The sequence below is a fragment of the Haemorhous mexicanus genome, chromosome Z (genome assembly GCF_027477595.1).
Source record: "Haemorhous mexicanus isolate bHaeMex1 chromosome Z, bHaeMex1.pri, whole genome shotgun sequence".
Taxonomy (NCBI): domain Eukaryota; kingdom Metazoa; phylum Chordata; class Aves; order Passeriformes; family Fringillidae; genus Haemorhous; species Haemorhous mexicanus.
Genome location: NC_082381.1, coordinates 55,033,953 through 55,052,557, shown reverse-complemented (window position 1 = coordinate 55,052,557; position 18,605 = coordinate 55,033,953). Strand labels below are relative to the sequence as shown.

At 41.3% G+C, this 18,605-nt stretch overlaps 2 protein-coding genes across 2 annotated transcripts in view; both read right to left on the bottom strand.

The window, feature by feature from the left end:
- Positions 1-1,621: 1,621 nt before the first annotated feature.
- Positions 1,622-4,940, bottom strand: LOC132341866 (interferon alpha-2-like). The gene is made up of 2 exons (XM_059873980.1): positions 4,138-4,940; positions 1,622-2,616 (listed from the first exon to the last, which is right to left on the bottom strand). Exon 1 carries the CDS (start codon positions 4,691-4,693, stop codon positions 4,139-4,141), a length of 555 nt encoding a protein of 184 aa, XP_059729963.1. The 5' UTR covers positions 4,694-4,940; the 3' UTR covers positions 1,622-2,616; position 4,138.
- A 6,743-nt stretch (positions 4,941-11,683) lies between these two features.
- TJP2 (tight junction protein 2) overlaps positions 11,684-18,605 on the bottom strand; it is a 60,355-nt gene continuing 53,433 nt past the window's right edge. Inside the window, exons 16-24 of the mRNA XM_059836602.1 lie at positions 18,445-18,540; positions 18,258-18,337; positions 17,602-17,812; positions 17,087-17,187; positions 16,488-16,700; positions 16,020-16,130; positions 14,787-15,128; positions 14,273-14,358; positions 11,684-12,607 (exon numbers count right to left, since the gene is read on the bottom strand). Of these exons, the coding sequence (XP_059692585.1) occupies positions 12,436-12,607; positions 14,273-14,358; positions 14,787-15,128; positions 16,020-16,130; positions 16,488-16,700; positions 17,087-17,187; positions 17,602-17,812; positions 18,258-18,337; positions 18,445-18,540 (1,412 nt within the window). The 3' untranslated portion in view covers positions 11,684-12,435. The remainder of the gene's footprint in view (positions 12,608-14,272; positions 14,359-14,786; positions 15,129-16,019; positions 16,131-16,487; positions 16,701-17,086; positions 17,188-17,601; positions 17,813-18,257; positions 18,338-18,444; positions 18,541-18,605) is intronic.

Below are 18,605 nucleotides of genomic sequence, written 5' to 3'. Positions count from 1 at the left end.
GAAGCATGGTGGGTTGGCAGTCTGTGGCTGCAGAGGAGTGGCCCCACAGCAGCACTGCATTTTCCCTCGAGTTTGCAGGCTGGGCTGTGATACCAGGAAGAGTGAAGCTTGAGAAGAAAGATTGTCTTCACATTCCTTGACAGATAATTGCTCCTCTGGGAACTCTCTGCATTGAAAAAGCCTTTGCACTTTCCTGAGTATATCAGGATGTCAGAAGTGTGGGAAATTTTGGTACAAATAACTCATACCTGCCCATATGAGGATTAGAAGATTCTTGAATATTAAAAAGCAATCACCTTGTTAGAAATTATCAGTTGCAATCTTACTTGATTTGTTCATGTTGTTTTGCTTTGCATTAAATTTCTGAAGCAAACTAAATTCATTCTGTCAGTCAACACTGAGAACTGACACTTTCTTTCAGAATTTACTCGGTATCTCTGTCACCCTCATTTCTTGGTCTTCTCTCTGATTGCTCCCTGGAAGAATGCATTGTTCCTCCACAACAGGGAAGGGGAAAACAGATTAGGGCTAGCCCTTACAAGGGGCAGACTGGACTGGAAGGGGTGAGGACCAGCAGGATGTAGCACTCTGTGGGCATTGTCTTCCCATGAGCAGCAGTCTTCCTGTTCCCTTTTCCTGCCCACACACAGCCGCTGCCTTGGTGTGGGTCTGCCTGCTCCACCACAGCCACCTCTGTAACTTCCCCAGGGCTGATCTGAAGGACAAGTAGCAAGGGCTAATCCTGGGTCAGTGTTTGGAGAGTTATTTCCACAGGTTTTTGTCCTGCTTTGGGATATTCTTCTGGTTTGGGTTTGCTTTTTTTTATTTCCACAATTTAAAAATTAAGTCAGAGCTGATGGAACAAGCCAAACCCATGGACAAAGTGCTCTGAACAGCTGTAGTTGATAGTTGACTGAGCTTTGTGAATCATTTTTTCCAAAATAAAGTCTGGAATAAGCATTCTTCTGTTCTGCTGTAGCTATTCTTAAATTTCATATGGAAGACAAGGCTTTTGACCCCAGCCCCATAAATCTATGCCGGTAAACTAATTCTGCATAGATGAAAACTTGCCATTTTCTGTGTCCCAAAAAGTGCAACACAGCTAAGTCCAGCACAACACAGATAAACAGGGTGCTGTGAGACTAGCCACGAGAACAGCCACGCTGTGACTGGGACCTGTGCTGCACAGCACTGCTGTGTGAGCCTTGTGGAAAAATTTATGAAGCTTCTTGGCTTACGATCTGTCCTTTCTGGGAAGGATTTTGTTTCATCGATGCTAAATTTTCCACGGGGATTTGAGACTTCACATTTACTGTTTTATTAATTTCCATTTGAAAATAATGTAATATATTTGCCTCACCTAGCTTCTAGAAGAATGCTAACTGGAGGAAATACCAGAGGGTTCCAGCTAGCTGGGGGCATAATACACAGCTCCCCTGGTAACACAATGGCAATGAAATATGTATTACTCCAAAATGTTGCAAAGGCAAGATGAAGAGAAATGGTCTTCTGAATCTCCATCTTTCTTACCTTACACTTAAGAATCCTTACCTTTCATGAAAGTAAGAATAAAGCAAAGGCATATTGGCTTGCAATTTTCTTTTTGTTTTTATTTGTTCTGTGACTATGACTATTCCAGGGTCCCCATATTTAAACGTCTTCTAAACAGTGTCTCAAAACAAATAATTTCTGTTGCCTCACAGCTGGCCAAAAAGTAATTGAAATCGAGTGTTTCTTTATGAGCTCCTGTCCATCACCTCTGAGATCTTGGTTTTTTTTCAAGAATAGTTAATTTTTCTTTCGGTTCCTTTCTGTGGACCAGTAGCACTTTATTGATAGGCATGTTTATAAAGACCTGAAACACTGTCTTGCCAAAATACACGTACATTCACCCAAAATTCTTACATTTGTCTCTAATTTCACTTTGCCCTCTAGCGTCCATTCTGATTTTTGCCCTCACTGCAAAGTACTGTGTTGATTGAAATACCTCAAAACAGATTTTTATTTGATGAGGAGATCTTTAAGGACAGCTATGAATGAAACAGAAAACTTAATGATACAAAAGTTTCTGAACAATTTGTGGGCCATAAATGAACATATTCCCGTTGCAGACAAGTTAGGCAATAAAAACTGGAATCCCTGACAAGAGAGCAGCTGAAAAACATTTCGTGCTATTTCCAAAAGTAAATATCAGTTAATTGAAATTTCCATTTCAATAACAGTTTTCTACATTGCAATAGCCACCTAAGGACATCAGAACCAGAAGTGTCAGCAAGCTGAATGTAATTTTATTGTACAGGTTTGAAGAAGTACAAAGAACAAACAAGCAACAGAAATGAGATTTGAAACAGTCCCAGGGTGGGTCCATTTCAAGTGCTGTTAGTTATGAAGCAAAGAAATATAAATTGTGTTGTAACATTTGTGGCAGGGTGTCACCAGGTGGAAAAATTACTCTGATAATTTGCTCTGGATTTTTGGTCTTTTTTGTTGTTCTGGATCACGGTGAAGTTGCTAGCTGTTTTTATTTCTGGTATTTCAGCTTTATCCATGAGATCCATGTCTGCATCTCTTCTTTACCTTTCATCCGTGAGTGGTAGAGAGGAGAGTATGGACACCCTGCAAAAGAGACCTGTGTCATAGATATGACACCTGAGACCCCGTGCACCATCACTGCTGTTCATTGCAGTCAGTTTTTTGCTTAGATACACTTTGTATTATCTTCCCTTTCAATACTTTTTGGAATGGTTGGAGATCAGAATAAGCTGTAAAGTTGTTCTTTACCTGATACTTAAACCAACCTCTGGCAATTTCAGCCCTCCAGGACTAACACCACCCTCTTTTGGGATCCACAGACCTGCTCTCTCCTCCGCCTCATTATGCCAGATCCAGAAGCCTGTGCCAAATGTACAACAGGATGGCCACAGATAGATGTTTTTTTGGGTTTTCTAAAAAGGATTTTTGGTTTTACCAAATTTTAAACTCTATTCTTTGGGTAAAAGGGACTTGATATGCCTCTGTTCCCCTCACAGCAGGTGATTAGGAAAAGCACACTGTTTGAAATTGAGTTATCCAGGGAGAGTTTCCCAAGGGTAAAATCCAGGCCCAGTTTTATTGCAAGCCATTTTAAGGAATTTGATTATATTGTAATTATTACTGAAGGCTGTGTAGTTTGGAGGGGGAATTAATTGGAGGGCTATACATCTATATGGTTCAATTTGTGAGCAAAGGGAAAGAGGCAGCAATAAAGCACAGCACTGGGCGGTGATGTTGGAGGTTGCAGTAGCCAGGATGAATATGCCTGTGAGCAAGTAGAATGTGCCACAGACAGATGTGGCTTTAGGGTACTTTTACATAGAAAAGTTACTTCAAATAATCTAATGAAAAAAACTGAAGTGAATTGGAAACACTGCAGGAAGGAATAAAATCCTTGCCCCCCAAACAGTTAGAGGCAATATATTTCAATTAAAAGTAACACTGTCCAATTGGGAAGTTACTTCAAAAGCCTGCAAAAAATGTACTGTGTAGACAAATCTTTCTAGAATTACTTTATATCTTTGAACAAAGCAAATGCTAGAATTACTCAAATGGAAAAAAAGTTACTTGCTCTGAAAAGAGGATACAAACTCTCAAAGAAAAATGCATATTCTCAGCATAAGTCAGGATCACTTAAATAAGCAGTGTACTACTTTATCTTTGATGCAATCTGCATCAGTACAAATCTAGCAATTCCTGTAAGGAATTGTGTAGGTGTGGGATGTGTAGTTCACTGACAAATATGTGATTCTCTACATGCAGGTGAAATAGAGATGGAAGGTAGCTGTATGTTTTCTCAGCAGAAAACACCTTAAGATGTCACTATCTGTCAAAGGCTGCAATATCTTCCTAGGGAGTAACTCACTGAAAATTCTTATAGATTAATTTATAGGTAGAGTAGACAGCTCGCTTACCAAAGAAACAAATTACATTACATTGAATAATGCATTACATTTGCAAAATTAAATTTCAGAAGCATAATTTAAATACAATAAAAATTAACTAGAGCACTGCCACAAGAGAGATCCTAGAACAAATAGTAAATATTATTTATAATATTTTATTATTAATATTATAAATTATGTGAGGTTAAAATCTTTGTACCTTAGTTCTTAAGCTTCCTTGTCACCTTATCAATCAGTTGGAGACATCTCCTCATTTCTGCGCGGCTGATCTCCCAAGAGCACAGGTTGTGTTGTTTATCTTTAAGAAAACAGTCTATTTTTTGGAAGTACTTTTTCAATTTCAGCCTGCTGACTTCTTTACTCCGACAGTGTTGGGTGTTCTTTTTGATTACACAAGCCTCCAATTGCTCTGTTTGCAGATAAAGTGCATTTTGGAACTGATCCAGTACTGTTTGATCCCAAGCAGCTAGAGTCAGATTTTTGCTGAAGATGTAGAAGATATGTTGGAAGATCTCTTCAATGGCAACTCCCACAGTCTCCTTCTGCCTGGGCTGCAGAACCTGGGTAGGAAATCGGAAGGACATTTTCTCCCTTAGACATTGCTGGGGAAACTCTTTTCCCATTTTATCCAAGAGTCTCAGGCTGTTCTCGATCAATTTTCTTTGCTGCAGAGGGAGGTGGTTGCACTGAAGACTGGAGATGAGGGTGGTGCTTGACAGTATGAGGACAGTTTGTATCAAGCCAAAAGCATTCATGATAAGGACAAGCTCTAATGTTCCTTCTTTCCTGTGTATAAATTCTGAGTGCTGTGCTGGTTGCTTTGAAGTTATTTGTAGAGTTCCATTTCTTCAAAATCTTGACATTTAATTATTCTGTAGGAGAAGTTTTCTTTCATCATTTGTTGGTTTTTAAGGTTTTTCCCCCCTGTGCATACTTTTGCAACACTTTCATTTTCTGCTTTATGACTTCATAGTATTTGTTTTGTTTTGTTTTGCTACTTTGTTCTTTTTTTCAGGTGGACTTTAGAATATTTATATATGTGTTGGATTATTTATTCTCTTTACAACTAAAATTCTGTAGGATGTATAATGAGAATCCAAAATAAGGAGTTACAGAAGCACTTGTTTCCTTAATATTCTAGGAGTGGAAGAATATGCTGAAATAAAGTAATATTTTCAATGATTGCTCAGGGACTTGCTGAATACTACTGCCATCTTGTCTCCTATAGTATGATTTATACTTCTAAGCTTCCATTAAGCTTTTTCTACCTATGTTCTTTCAGGAAAAATGTTTAATTTCTCCTCGCTTTTATTTTTTATGGATACATGTCATTAGAATGTGCCTGTGTGTGAATAAAAATGTGTATTAATATGTGGGTTTTGATACATAAACACTGCTAATTAAATGAAGCTTTGCTCTCACTTAGATACAATAAATACCTTGCAAATACAAACACATTAACATGGGAAGAAGTTAGGTACTTGAATGAAATATTCTTTTTCCCTCATAAGAGCAATAATTAATATCAATGTCAATTGAGTACAGGTCTGAATTCTGACAATAAATAGGAAGAGAATGAATGGGGAGGACAAAAAATACAATTCAGGCATTTGCTTTCCCATGCCATGCAATAGAGGCAGTTATGACTATCACAGTACTTTGGGATATCTGGCCCCTGGTTTTGACTGTATTTTGGTGAAAGCTAAACTTAAACTGCCATTTTGTTGTGCCCCCTGTCTCCTGTAAATATATATGAGGTTAGAAAGGCAGCAGTCTGTAACTCATACGGTCTGGATGAAGAGGTCAGATAAACTGGTTTTTTAGTCTGAGACCTGGCTGTGTATTTTTTGTATAAAACTTACAGAAGACTGGCAGAAAATAAATCCCCTTGGTTCCCAGGTGGTCCCCAGAGAACAGAGGGCCTAGGTGCAGCTGATTGGAACCAACTTGTCACTCTGAGTCCAGACACACTGAATGAGATCCCAGAGACACCAATGGTGTGGGTTACACTGTAAATCTGGTCTGGTCTCATTTGCAATCACAGAGTCACAAATGTCACAGTTTTATGATTCAACACAGTCTGGTTGACTTGAATAAGAACTTTCAAACCCAGATTCACCAGAAGTTCAGTTATTTAAGTTACAACTTCTTGTTATATTTCCAGAGATAGATTTACTAGACATGAAAAAAAGTGTGTAGTGCTGTGTGCAAGTGTTCCCAGGTGTACTCTGATACAGCTGGGGATCAAATCTTGCCAAGAGGTGTCCCTGCTCTGGGGAGGAGAGAGGATTGAGCCCACTGACTTGTCTGCAAGGCACTCATGTTCTCATCCTCTGCCATGAAGGATTTCAAGTACCAGTTTATACAAGTGGGAGAAGTGAGTGTGAGACTGCAGCCAAATATGGTTTCTGCCAGCATGAATGTGCAGCCAGTTAATGAAGAGTACAGAGAGAGATTACAAAACCATGGGTCTTGTGCAAGGGTGGAACACAACACAATAGGGACACCTTGTTGTCACTCCCTTTTTCACCTGGCCAGGTGCAGCACTAAGGGTCAGCTACAATCCTCCTGATGACCTTTCACCCCATCAGCAAGCCACAGTCCTGCCCACAGTCATTCCTTCATTACATATCTCATGGCTCTCGGCCCCCTTCCTACAGGATTTTTGTTCTGTTCTTGCACCCACTGCTATGTGGTTGGCTTCATTCCCAGTCTGATAATCACTCCAAGCAGATTGATGATGCTGTTTTAGAGCTCCCTTTATGTTCAGCGTGTAGGTATTTGGGAGGCTTTAAAAAGTTGCTTAAGCAAACTTGGACTGGATGTACTGCCAGTGTAAGGAAAAATGCATCCTCTATCACCTATGACAACAACGAGTAACATCAACCAGAGTGGGATGCAAGAAGTGTAACAAGAGATGAAATGTTTTCACTTACTGGGAGTATTTATTACTTTGGAAAACAGAAGTGCATCAGAAATCAGTATAAAATGTATGTACTTCAGGAAAATCATTCCCTAATGTTACAACAATTTCCATAAATTATACACAAATATTTTTCCAAAACCATTATATGAGTTTAATCCCTCTAGTGATCTAAACAGATAAACTTCATCATATTTATTATATCTTCCAGACACACAAGTTCTTTCTTTCCTCTTGCAAAATAGTTTTGTCCAGGTTTCCTTCTTAGTGAAGATCTGAGGACATCATGCTGAGTGTCACAGAGGAAAAAATAGAAGATGGTCTCTTCCCTATTTCTTAAGAAGATGTGGTAGGTCCAGGTGTTTTATTCTCTTGTCTGTCTTAACATGTTGTCTACACTTTCTCACAGAACAGTTACACTTGACTTAGTCCACCAGGGTTGGTTTCTGTTTGGTTTTGTTTGTCTGTGTGTGTTTGTCTAGGAACAACAAACTGTTCCTCCACAGTCAGACAGTTTCTTGATTATTGCACTTAGCAAAGCATAGTGACATTGCATGATTCAGGACACAATCTACTCTAATCATCTACCTTCACTGCTCCATTCAGGAACAAACAATTCATTAAAATAATGACTGGAAGGAGTAACTGAGATAAAAGCTGCAGTACAGATTGCTGTTTATTTCTCTGCCTGTGGGTGAAGCACAGACCAACCACTCTAAGCTAGAATTAAATGAAGGAAAGAGGTGACAAAACACAGCTGTGTCTCCAAATAGACCTAACAGATCATTACTTTGGAAAGGTTCTCTAGTCTTCAATTCACATAAAAGATTTGCTCCTAAAAGATCGTCTAGCTATAGATGTATTCATTACAGGAAGACTAAAGCTAAACATATGCACAATTTTGTCTTTCTAACATCTTGAAAGGGCTGTAAATTACATCTCTAATGAAACTTTATATTATATTTTAACACAATAGAGAAATTAAATGAATATTTGCTATCCAGGGATTCTTTTATCTCAGGAACCAAGGCAAATGGAAAGTCTAAATTCAAACTGTATATAGGATGGCAAATGGAGCATTGAGACAGAACATTCCTACAAAATGGTCATCTTTTGATCTCTTATAACTACCCTGTGTTGAACCATTTAATCTGCTCTAGATATCAATTTCTTTTCTCCATTCAGAAAAACAAAACACACTGATTTTAAAAAGTCCATATGTAGCAAAGGAGTTGGAGTAGGTTTGGCTTGGCACAAGACAGCTTCTTCCCCATCTAGCTTGACCCTGCCCATGTTAAAAGAAATTATTTTTTCCATTATGCTTTCCATACAGCTATGTGTGTCAGTCTTCTCTTTTATAGGTGATAGAATGGCTTGGGTTGGAAGCCTGAGGGAGCTGGGGGTGTTCATCCTGGAGAAAAGGAGGCTTGGGGGTGACCTTATTGCTCTCTGCACTGCCTGAAGGAAGGGGGCAGCCAGGTGGGGGGGGTCAGCCTTTTCTAGGGACAGGGCAAGAGGACACAGCCTCAGGTTCAGGTTGGACATTAGGAAGAATTTCTTCTTGAAAAGGGTTGTTAAGCATTGGAATGGACTGCTCAGGCAGGTGGCAAAATCACCATCCCTGGTGATTTCAAGAAATAACTGGATGGCAACCTTGATGCCATGGTCTAGATGACAAGATGGTGTTTGGTCAAAGGTTGGACTCAATGATCTCAAAGGTTTTTTCCAATGTACCTGATTCTGTGATCCTGTGATCATCAAGTTCCAACTCTCCGTGCTGTGGGCAAGGACACCTTCTACTTGACTAGATTGCTCAGAGCTCCATCCAGCCTAACCTTGAACACTGCTAGGGATGAGCCATCCACAGCTTCTCTGAGCAGCCTGTTCCAGTGCCTCACCATGCTCACAGTAAAGACTTTCTTCCTAGTATCTAATCTAAAATTACCCTCCTTCAATCTAAAGCCATTGCCCCTTGTCCTACTGCCTACCACTACATATCCCTGCCAAAAGTCCCTCTCCAGCTTCTCTGTAGACTCCCTTTAGGTATAGGAGAGTGCTGTCAGGTTGCCCCAAAGTCTTCTCCAGGCTGACCAACCATAGCTGCCTCAGCCTTTCTTCATAGGAGCATTGCTCCATCCCTCTAATCATCTTCATGGCCTCCCCTGGACTCTCTCCATCAGTTCCATGTCCTTCCTGTGCTGGGACCCCAGAGCTGGGTGTAGCCCTGCAGGTGGGGTCTCTGCAGAGCAGAGCAGAGGGGCAGAATCCCCTCCCTGACCCTGCTGCCCACGCTGCTCTGGATGCAGCCCAGGATGCATCTGGCTGTCTGGACTGCAAGCACACACAGTTACCTCATATTCAAGTTTTCAGCCACAAGAATTCACAAGTCCTCCTCTGCTTGGATACTCTCAATGAGTTCACTTCCCACTCTGTACTCCATCTGGCATTGCCCTATTGCATGTGCAGCACCTTGCACTTGGATTTGTTGAACCACATAGGGTTCTTGTGGGCCCACTTCTCAGGTTTGTCCAATTTCCTCTGGAGGGCACCCCATCCTTTTGCTTTTGTGTCACGTGTATCACTCAGTTTCATGTGATACACGTGACACAAAAGCAAAAGGATGCAAACCTGTTGAGCAGCACTCAATCCTCACTGACTATGTCATTTGTAAAGATCCTGTCTTCCAGCTCAGAGGGCCGAGGGCAACTGCTCTTACTGTTCAAAACTGAGGCAAAAAAGGCATTCAGTAGCTCAGCCCTTTCCTCATCACTTGTCAGAGTGTTTCCCCATGAATCCAATAAAACTCCGCCTCTTCATCCTGGTTGAGGTGGATGATCCCTGAGTGAGTGGGGGCCGGGAAGCGGGCGAGGGAGATGCGAGCCCGCCGCACCAGGTCCCGCCTGCCCGTCCCGGTGTGCGCGCCGCGGGGCTGCGGCTGGAAGCCGGGCGGGCGGCTCGGCCGGCAGCCCGCAGGTGCCGCCAGCGCCTCCCGCCGTCCGCTGCCGGCGCCGGACGGGCGGGCCCGCCCCGGGAGCGGCCCCGGCTACCGCAATTACCGCAATTACCGCCGCCGTCAACCGCAATAACCCGCGGTACGGACCGAGCTCGAACAGCTTCTCTCAGCAGAGCGACCCCTCAGCTCTGTTACACCGCCTTTAAATCCACGTATGTCATGTGCTCTTTATATCACACATTTTTATTATATTGGTATTCTCTTTTAACAATGATCTGGAAAGGGATCAAGTGCCCCCTGAGTCGGATGACTTGGCGTCACCCACCCAGTTTGTGGGTGACACCAAGCTGGGCGTGTGTTCATTTTCTCGAGGGTAGAAAAGCTCAGCAGAGGGCTCTGGACAGGCTGGATCGATGGACCAAGGCCAGCCGTGGGAGGTTTAACATGATGAAGTGTCAGGGTCAGGACCTGCCCTTGTGAATGAATGCCCCTCATGTTGGGTCACAGTGACCCAACAGCAGTGCCACAGGCTGCGGACAGAGTGGCTGGAAAATTGCCCAGCAGAAAAGGGGGTGCTGGTCAACAGTAGCTGAACATGGGCCAGCTGTGCCCAGGTGGCCAAGAAGGCCAAGGGCATCCTGGCCTGTGTCAGCAACAGTGTGGCCAGCAGGAGCAGATAAGGGATTGTCCCCCTGTCCTTGGCACTGCTGAGGCCACACCTCGAGTGCTGTGCTCAGTTTTGGGCACACCACTTCAGGACAGACATTGAGGTGGTGGAGGTCCAGAGAAGGGCAATGGAGCTGGTGAAAGGTCTGGAGCACAAGTCCTGTGAGAAGCAGCTGGGGGTGTTTAGCCTGGAGAAAAGGAGGCTCAGGGGCTCTCTACAAAGGAGGTTGGTAGTGAGGTGCGGGTCAGTCTCTTCTCCCAGGTAACAAGTGATAGGACAAGAGGAAATGGGCTCAAGTTGCAACAGCGGAGGTTTATACTGAGTATTAGAAAAAATCTGCTCATAGAAATAGCTGTCAGGCATTAGAACTGCCCAAGTGAAGTGGCTGAGTCACCGTCTTTGTAGGAATTTAAAAGACATGCAGGTGTGTTGCAGGTGACATGCATGGACACAGTTCAGTGGTGGATTTGGCACTCTTCAGTTTATGGCTGGACTTGGTGATCTTGGAGGTCTTCTCCAACCCAAACTATTCTAATCTGAGCAGCACACATTTCCTCATCCTATTGCTTCAACAAGAAAATTCTACCTTTTCTAAGAGGGTGTTACAGAACCATGGACTTCCTGAGTTGGAAGGGAGCCACAAAGATCAGCGAGTCCAGTTCCTGGACCTGCACGGGACCACCCCTAAGAGTCACACCACGTACCTGAGAGCATTGTCCCAGTGCTTCTTGAACTCTGTCAGGCTGGTGCTGTGACCACGGCCCTGGGGAGCTGCTCCAGGCAGTGCTCAACCACCCTCCCAGTGAAGAACATTGTCCTAATATAAAATATAATGGTTACAGGTAGGAAGGCACTTTATTTTTAGAAGAGCATTAGAAAACCATCTTTCATATTGTATGATCAAAAGAAATTTTTCTTTATGCCACCTTGAAGAATTTTATTGTATAAGGCTAAAGAGCAGAAATGGTGAGGCAGAACTTAATATTCTAGAAGTAAGTCCCTTGCAGGAACTCCATAGTTTTGCACCAGTTTCAAATCACAGCAGATTTTAAAAAGATGTTCAGAAAAGTGTGAAGCACATCAATAGCGATGTTTTCCAGCGACCTGAACAGAAGGAGAGGAGACCGTGAACTGAAACAGTGTACTCATGGAAGTCAGCAATTCTAGACTAATACTGTTGAAAAAAAAAAGAGATACCAAGGTTTGTCTAGAATATATACTTTATTATTTGCAGTCTGTGTAAATTTTAATATGTGACTGAATTTTCTACACCATTTTCTCTGTTTAAGCACATCCTGGTCTTTTCCAACCACCCAGTCAATTGCACCTTTAATATGTACAGTCAGTACTTATAATATTGCATATGCATCTATGAACTTAGAAAAATAACATGCAAGGAAAATTGTTACCATGAAACCAATAAAAAATAAAGATAGGTAAAACAGTCAATCCCCTTTTTAGTGTGTTATGGCTTTGCACCAAGTATCAGATGTCAAAACAAACAGCTTCAGATGCTTCTTGTTAAAGGCACTTACTGATCTTCAAATACACTTTCACATTTAGTTCTATTGCATTAGAAGTGTATCTCTGGGATCATACTTTTATAACACAGCAGAACAGTCCAAAAAAAGGCAGCATTAATAAAAAGGAAAAAGGGGGGCTTATATTAAAATATGAAAATGCCAAGAATTAACACAAACTTTAAGGATTTGGTCCTTATAAAACAGGCAACAGCATTCAGGCAATAGTGATTTCTTTTCATAGACACTGACAAAATAATATCCCCAAAAAATGAACTCTTCCAGTTCCAGTGTATAGATATGTCTGAGTTGAGTAGTGTACCCTCTAACACCACCCCCAGCAAAAACACAGCTTTTCAAGACTAATTACTGTCCCACTTTGGCTGCGAAGGAAGAAACCTCAGAAGAGTGTTAGACATGGACACACTAGCAAGCTACAATTCTGTGTCTCTGTATCTGGATGGCTGTCCATAATATCCCTTCTTAGAGTGGTCTGCCAGCTGCCGGCGGTACTCCTCCTCCTCCTCCTCCGCATCGCTGCCGTAACCGACACGGTTCTCCAGGTAAGGTCTCACAGGAGCCTTCTGGGGTTCTGGAGGCCTGGAGCTAACGTAGCAGAACATGCAAAGAGAAAAGAGATCATGTCTACTCCCATTATGAAAAAACGAAAATTAGTTGTGCTTAATATCTGCTTTATGGCCACATACAGCTTAGAAAGGCAGATGGAGCAAATGAAACCCCTTCTCTAGCCAATAAAAAACTCCATGACTGTGGTAAACCTATCTGGAGAAGCATCTTATTTCCATCAAGCTGGAGGATGATGCTCAGATTTTATGTACTCAACCTACCTGTAAAAATGCCAAAATTCAAAATTTAAACTGCACACACAGAGACATGAATAGCTTCAGAGTACTCTGTTCCCTGAGCAGAGAGGCGTCCAGCCTTGCTACAACCCCAACTGACATCTCCCTTAATTAGTTTTGCACAGAATTTTTTCTACGCATCCTTCTTTGGCATCCTCAGTCTTCTGTCTCAAAGTCCAAAGACTTCTTATGTGACATTTCTTAAATTGGTAGCCTTTTCACTCAAACTGGTAACCCTTTTCCATCACAGCTCTCACTAAGGCACTTAGCCTTAAAAGTGGGCAGAAACAACCCACACATTTGCTTTTCATACACTATGGTGCTACACATTTGATGTGACATTAAGCAGACATAGAAAAATAGAATCTGTCAAGGCAGGGTATTTCCTCAGTTTCAAACCCGTGATTTTTGCAATCCCTACTTTGGAAAAAAAAGGATAGTATTCTCCTTACATCTTTCTCACAGGGATTAAATACTCCCTTCTAGGCCAATCATTAACACTCCTGTAAAAAGCCAACAACACTGATTTCTACATGTAAGCAAACACTCTGCAAACATGGTGAAAGACTAATTTTCATTACTTTTAAAAAGCTTCCAAAGCTATATAAAAAAAAATACTATTCCGAACCTGTCAAGAAATCTAGAAAATACCAGTTTTCCATCTTTGAATTTTAGATTATTTACTGTGGCTTCAAAGCATTTGACTCACTAGGAAAAAAATGTTCAATTTCTATTGGCTATTGCTAAGATGGAAGAAAAAAATTAAGAGTCCTGAAGAGCAGAAGACAAAATCCATCATGCAGTGTGTTAGCTCTTGCACAGGTGTCAAGTCCTGGAAATGTGCAGTGTGTAGGGTAAGATAATGCACTGGTTGATCCATCCAGGACTTACTGAATTTTAGTGAAAGACTACTACTTTCATGAGATTTGATGGGTCACCTGTATCAACTTTCACCCTTAGCTTACCTAGCCACACTACATACCTGTAAAGAAGAAGCATTTGAGCAATTAAATGTTATTAGAACAGCAAGTATTTGTCAGGATAGACAGTCATCAAGTATCTAGCATGAGTAGAAGGGACATCAGAGGACATGAATGCAGGCCAGCTTCTGTAACACTGACTGGCGCAAAAAACTGTCTCTGCAAAAATTTCGGTGAAACAATATAGTGTTTCTTCCCAGATGACTCAAATGCTATAAATGAACTAAAAGAAAAAAAGTCCTGAAATGAGTTCACTGAAGAGTTCACTAAAATTCTGCCCCACCCTTATGGTAATCTTTGAGGCACCACAACAAAATGACATACCAAGGCAGGATGACTTGCATGAAGAAAAACTGGCAAGATCAGTTTTCCTCCTGCCAGCAAAGTCCAGAATCAAGACAGAATGTTTGGAACTGGATACACCTTACCTCATCGGCTGGGGCCAGCTCTGTTCTGACTTCTGTGTTTTGACAGGGACAGCATAAATATCCGGATGCTTTTGGGCTATTTCAAGCTTTAAAAGAAAGTAGAAGAAAATAATTGTTCTATTTTGATCCTGTATTTGGAGCTAGGATCTAGTAGGACACTGCTACATCTGAAATAATTAAAGCACAAACTGGTAATATCCTATTGATATTCCTACAATCATATAATCTTCTGCTAGAGTACTAATTCAAAGCACACTTGAGAACAATGGATCGCCAAAAGCAACAGGATTATTATTAGAAGTCAGGTTTTTAGAGTTACAACAGGAAACCTTAAAAAAATGGCCTCTTTTTATACACGAATACACACAATGAGTGAGAGTATGTCTCTGCATGTGGTTTTCCAAACTTCTCCCTCCATAAGCAACACAATGCAAAGGGCATGATTTTAGTTTCCAGGATTTTGGTTGTTCTACAGGCCGCAAAGCACAGGAGGGGGAAAGGCATCTCTTCATACCCTGGCATTCTGGGCCTCTTGTAGCTCTTGCATTCTCTGCATCCTCGCCTTGTGATCCATCTCCTCAAATATTTTTACTTTCCTCAGTACTGATTTTGGAGTATTTTCTTGTTCGCTTCCTTCCTCTTCCAACTTTGCCTCCTCCTCCTCCTCCTCTGCAGGCAGGACTGCTGGCTGAGAGTTTCTCAGAATGGGACGCCCAAAGGCAGGTTTCACAGAAACAGGTGGTGGTGGAGGTTTAGCTGATACACTGGAAGTCTCACTGCTGACAGCAACATTACTCAGCTTGGAGTCATAGTTCTTGGGGAAGTCATAGGGGTCCTCTCTGTTTTGTAACTTCCCCTGCAAGTATAAAACACACAAAGTTTACATCAGCAACTGTACAATTTTTGTTTCAAAAGAAGGCTTTAACCTGAAAGTAATCACTTTGCCTATGTATTTATCAGGGTCAATCTTCATATGATGTAACACTTCAAAGATGTTCGAACTGCTGAAACATTTTGGGCATATGCTCAGAGTATACACATCAGACTATAGAAGACCAGGACATTTAGGCTTTATTGACATTTGTTTGTCCTATTTGTTAAGGGTTACCAGAACTACCTGTGTTAGAGCACAGCACAGAGAAAACTGATGCCCCAAATAATTTTTCACTACTGCTTAACGTGAAGTATCATGACCTAAAACTTAGCAGTGCACAGAACCCAATGTTTTATATTCAGTTTTTGTTTTCACTGTGCATGTCCTCCTCTGCCCTTTCTTCATTGTCAAGGCACACTTGGGCTGTAATTTGAATATTTTAGAGTATATGACTTATTTTTTTCCCTCTTGCTTCGTTCCTGAGCAAACAGTTGACAGAAACTTCTAGCGATGGTCAGGTGGTAGAGTCTGATTTTTTGCTTCACAGTAATAGCCATGAGATATGTTTTTCCTGCAGATTAGCCTACTTTTGATCTTGCTGAGCTAAAAAAATGCCTCTAAGTTTGCTAGTAGATACAAAAAGGAGTTTACTTTCTTATTCCATATTAGAGATCGAATGTATTTGAGAAGAACTGTTATCCAGTAAGTCTTCTTTCTGCTTGATCCTGCAACACTTTCAGTCATTTCTTTTGTCCACACTTAAAATGTTTTCTAGTCTCTGACCATGTCTACTGCTCTTTGCAATCTGCCACCCTGGAGAGTTCTTCAGAAAGAGGATGTTAGTACTCAAATTTTTTCAGTATACAAATTTACCTTAGGTGGTTCAGGCTTGAATGCTGGAGGTGGACTTGGTTCTCTAAGGATCTCCCTGCTACCAGCTTTTCTCAACTGAGCCCTTGGTTCTGGAGTAAACTTTTTTAAACTCTGTGAAAGAAAGAGATAAAATCACTGCAGTAGCCAGTAATTCAACCATTTTTCTTCTCTTTTAAGTTTACAATTTTGAGAACAGTAACCAGGAGTCAAAAGATTGCCAGCAATCTGACTACAATCACTGCAAATGTAATTGAAAAGTTCAAGGTCATGAGACATCATCAAGAAATCTATAAACTTAGGCAGAAAAGCAGAGCTGTTATTATTTTCCTCTTCATGGTGTAGATCTAAAACACTATCAGAAGAAAGGTAAAGCTGCTGTTTAAAAAAATTCTCTGATTTTTAAGCCATACATAAAGGGTTTTCAGAAAGCCCAAAGTTCAGTCTTACCGAAAAGTCCAATCATCTCACCTCCTCGTGATGCACAGGTTCAGAGGACCGGCTAACAGATGAAATCCTCGGCTCCTCCAAAGTCTCATCAAGTTCATTGTCAGTGTATGCACCACCTTCTCCATCCGTATCCTCCAGGTCACTGATCAGCCGGCTGTCACAGCTCAAATAGTCAGCACCCATGGCAGTAAGGTAAGACATACGATCGTCTGCGTCATCTTCCATGCCATCCATCTAGGGGAACGCCAGTAAGAAGTAAGGAACAAAGATTAAATAGAAGTCCAGTTAAGACTCAACATTAGGCCAAACAGCGCAGGCTCAACATCAGTCAGCCCTTCGGAATGACTTCATGGAACTGAAAGAAACAAATGCGGAATCGCAACAAAAAGCCCTGTGGAAGTTCATCCCTCATCATCATTCTCCCCTAGCCCAGCACTAGCAGTGAAAGCTCCAAAGTGTTACAGATAGAATAATCAATTTTTTTTTGTTAAAGACATACATCAACTGACTATTTGTCTAGCCTATTGGCCACTGGTAAATGAAATTCTGAAGAATTTTTACTGGCAAGAGATACTTTGAAACATGCGTATAGCTTCAGAGAGTATGGACTGACTGCTTACCTTTCCTTCTGATACCCATACTGCTTCTCCTTGCTGTTGCTGAATTGTATCCTTCAGGCTACCATACCAGCTATCATTGGCCGAATTCAAATTAATGGTTGCTGTAAAAATGGAAGGAAAAGGTGTATATAACAGTAAATGCAATCCTTTATCCATTCTTTGCTGTTTAAGACTTTTTGGTTTAGGTATGTGAGAATGTTAAACAGCCACTTCATTTAGATCATTGACAAAAGCATGGTATTCTTGCTTTATTGTTGGTCCATTTCTAGGCTTATTAAATCATTTATCTTTTAATGGCAGTACACCAGCGCACAATTACTTCTCCATTAGAATTTGGCAGAACAAGGAACTTTGAAAGAAGTCAAGGAAGGCATTACTCATGACCATACCTTCACACTCTTTTAGTTCCAGCCTGCATGAGTTAATATGCAGAGTAATAAGTAGATGTCTCGAGACTTACACAGTCCCGTACACTCCTCTCTTAGTCAGCAGGTTAAACAAACATTCTTCCTTACCTGTAAAGAGGTGGGAGCAAGTTTTCTTCAGTTTGTTCGCTTGCTCATAAAGTTTTCTTGAGCTCTTGTTTGATGTAGGACATAGCCTTTGTCTCATGGTCTTCACACCCTGTTTACTGTCTGGGTTAAAGAAGACCACAATTGGAAACCACTGGGTGTAATTTAGCAGGTCCACTGCTTTAGGAGTGACATCCAACAGAGCATGTTTATCCTGTTAAGAAGAAAGGCCAGTCAATATGGTGCATGTGGGAACAAGTGGAGGTGACTGGAACATGGGATCCTAAGAACATCAGGATATTTGTACCCAAATAAGAGCACAACTTGTGGAATGTTTTCCCACAGTTATACTATGTTAAGAGCAAGAAGAGCACTGCATGACCGTAATGCCTCTGGCAAATTCAGAAAGCATATAGTAAAACATATTCTCCTCTGTCCAAATTTAGAATGAACTTGAGAAGGAAAATGTAATTTCTAATATGAGGTTCAAAGTTATAAAAATTACTAAAATTGCTATTGAACAACTTCTAAACAGTTTTATCATTAAGCTTATTACAGAAATAGATGCAGTAAAAATTTGAGTACTCTGAAAGTTCCAGGAGCAAACAAATCAAACACCATGCCTTTGAGCATAAGCAATTTTCAGAGGAATGGCCTACCTGCTCAATGATTTGCCTCACAGTGTTCAAGCGCACTACCCCAGTTGACTTCTCTGAACCTGCATCTCTGGGTTCTGTCTCTGCAAAGACAACATTTTAGCTTATCTAGAGTGGCCAGGCAGCTGTCATTATTAAGTTATCCATTCTCTCAGTTAAGGATGAAAAAGACACTAAGAGGACAACTTACTTGCTGTTTGGTACAGGTGAGGCAAATCATTTGACAACTTCTCCATAGCGACATCCGCAATAGGGCCAAATATCACAACAGGTCTCTTAAAACCAGCTGAAACAAAAATATTTGGAGAGAAGAGAAATCTGGTAAGACTGGTTTTATATATAGAAGACAAG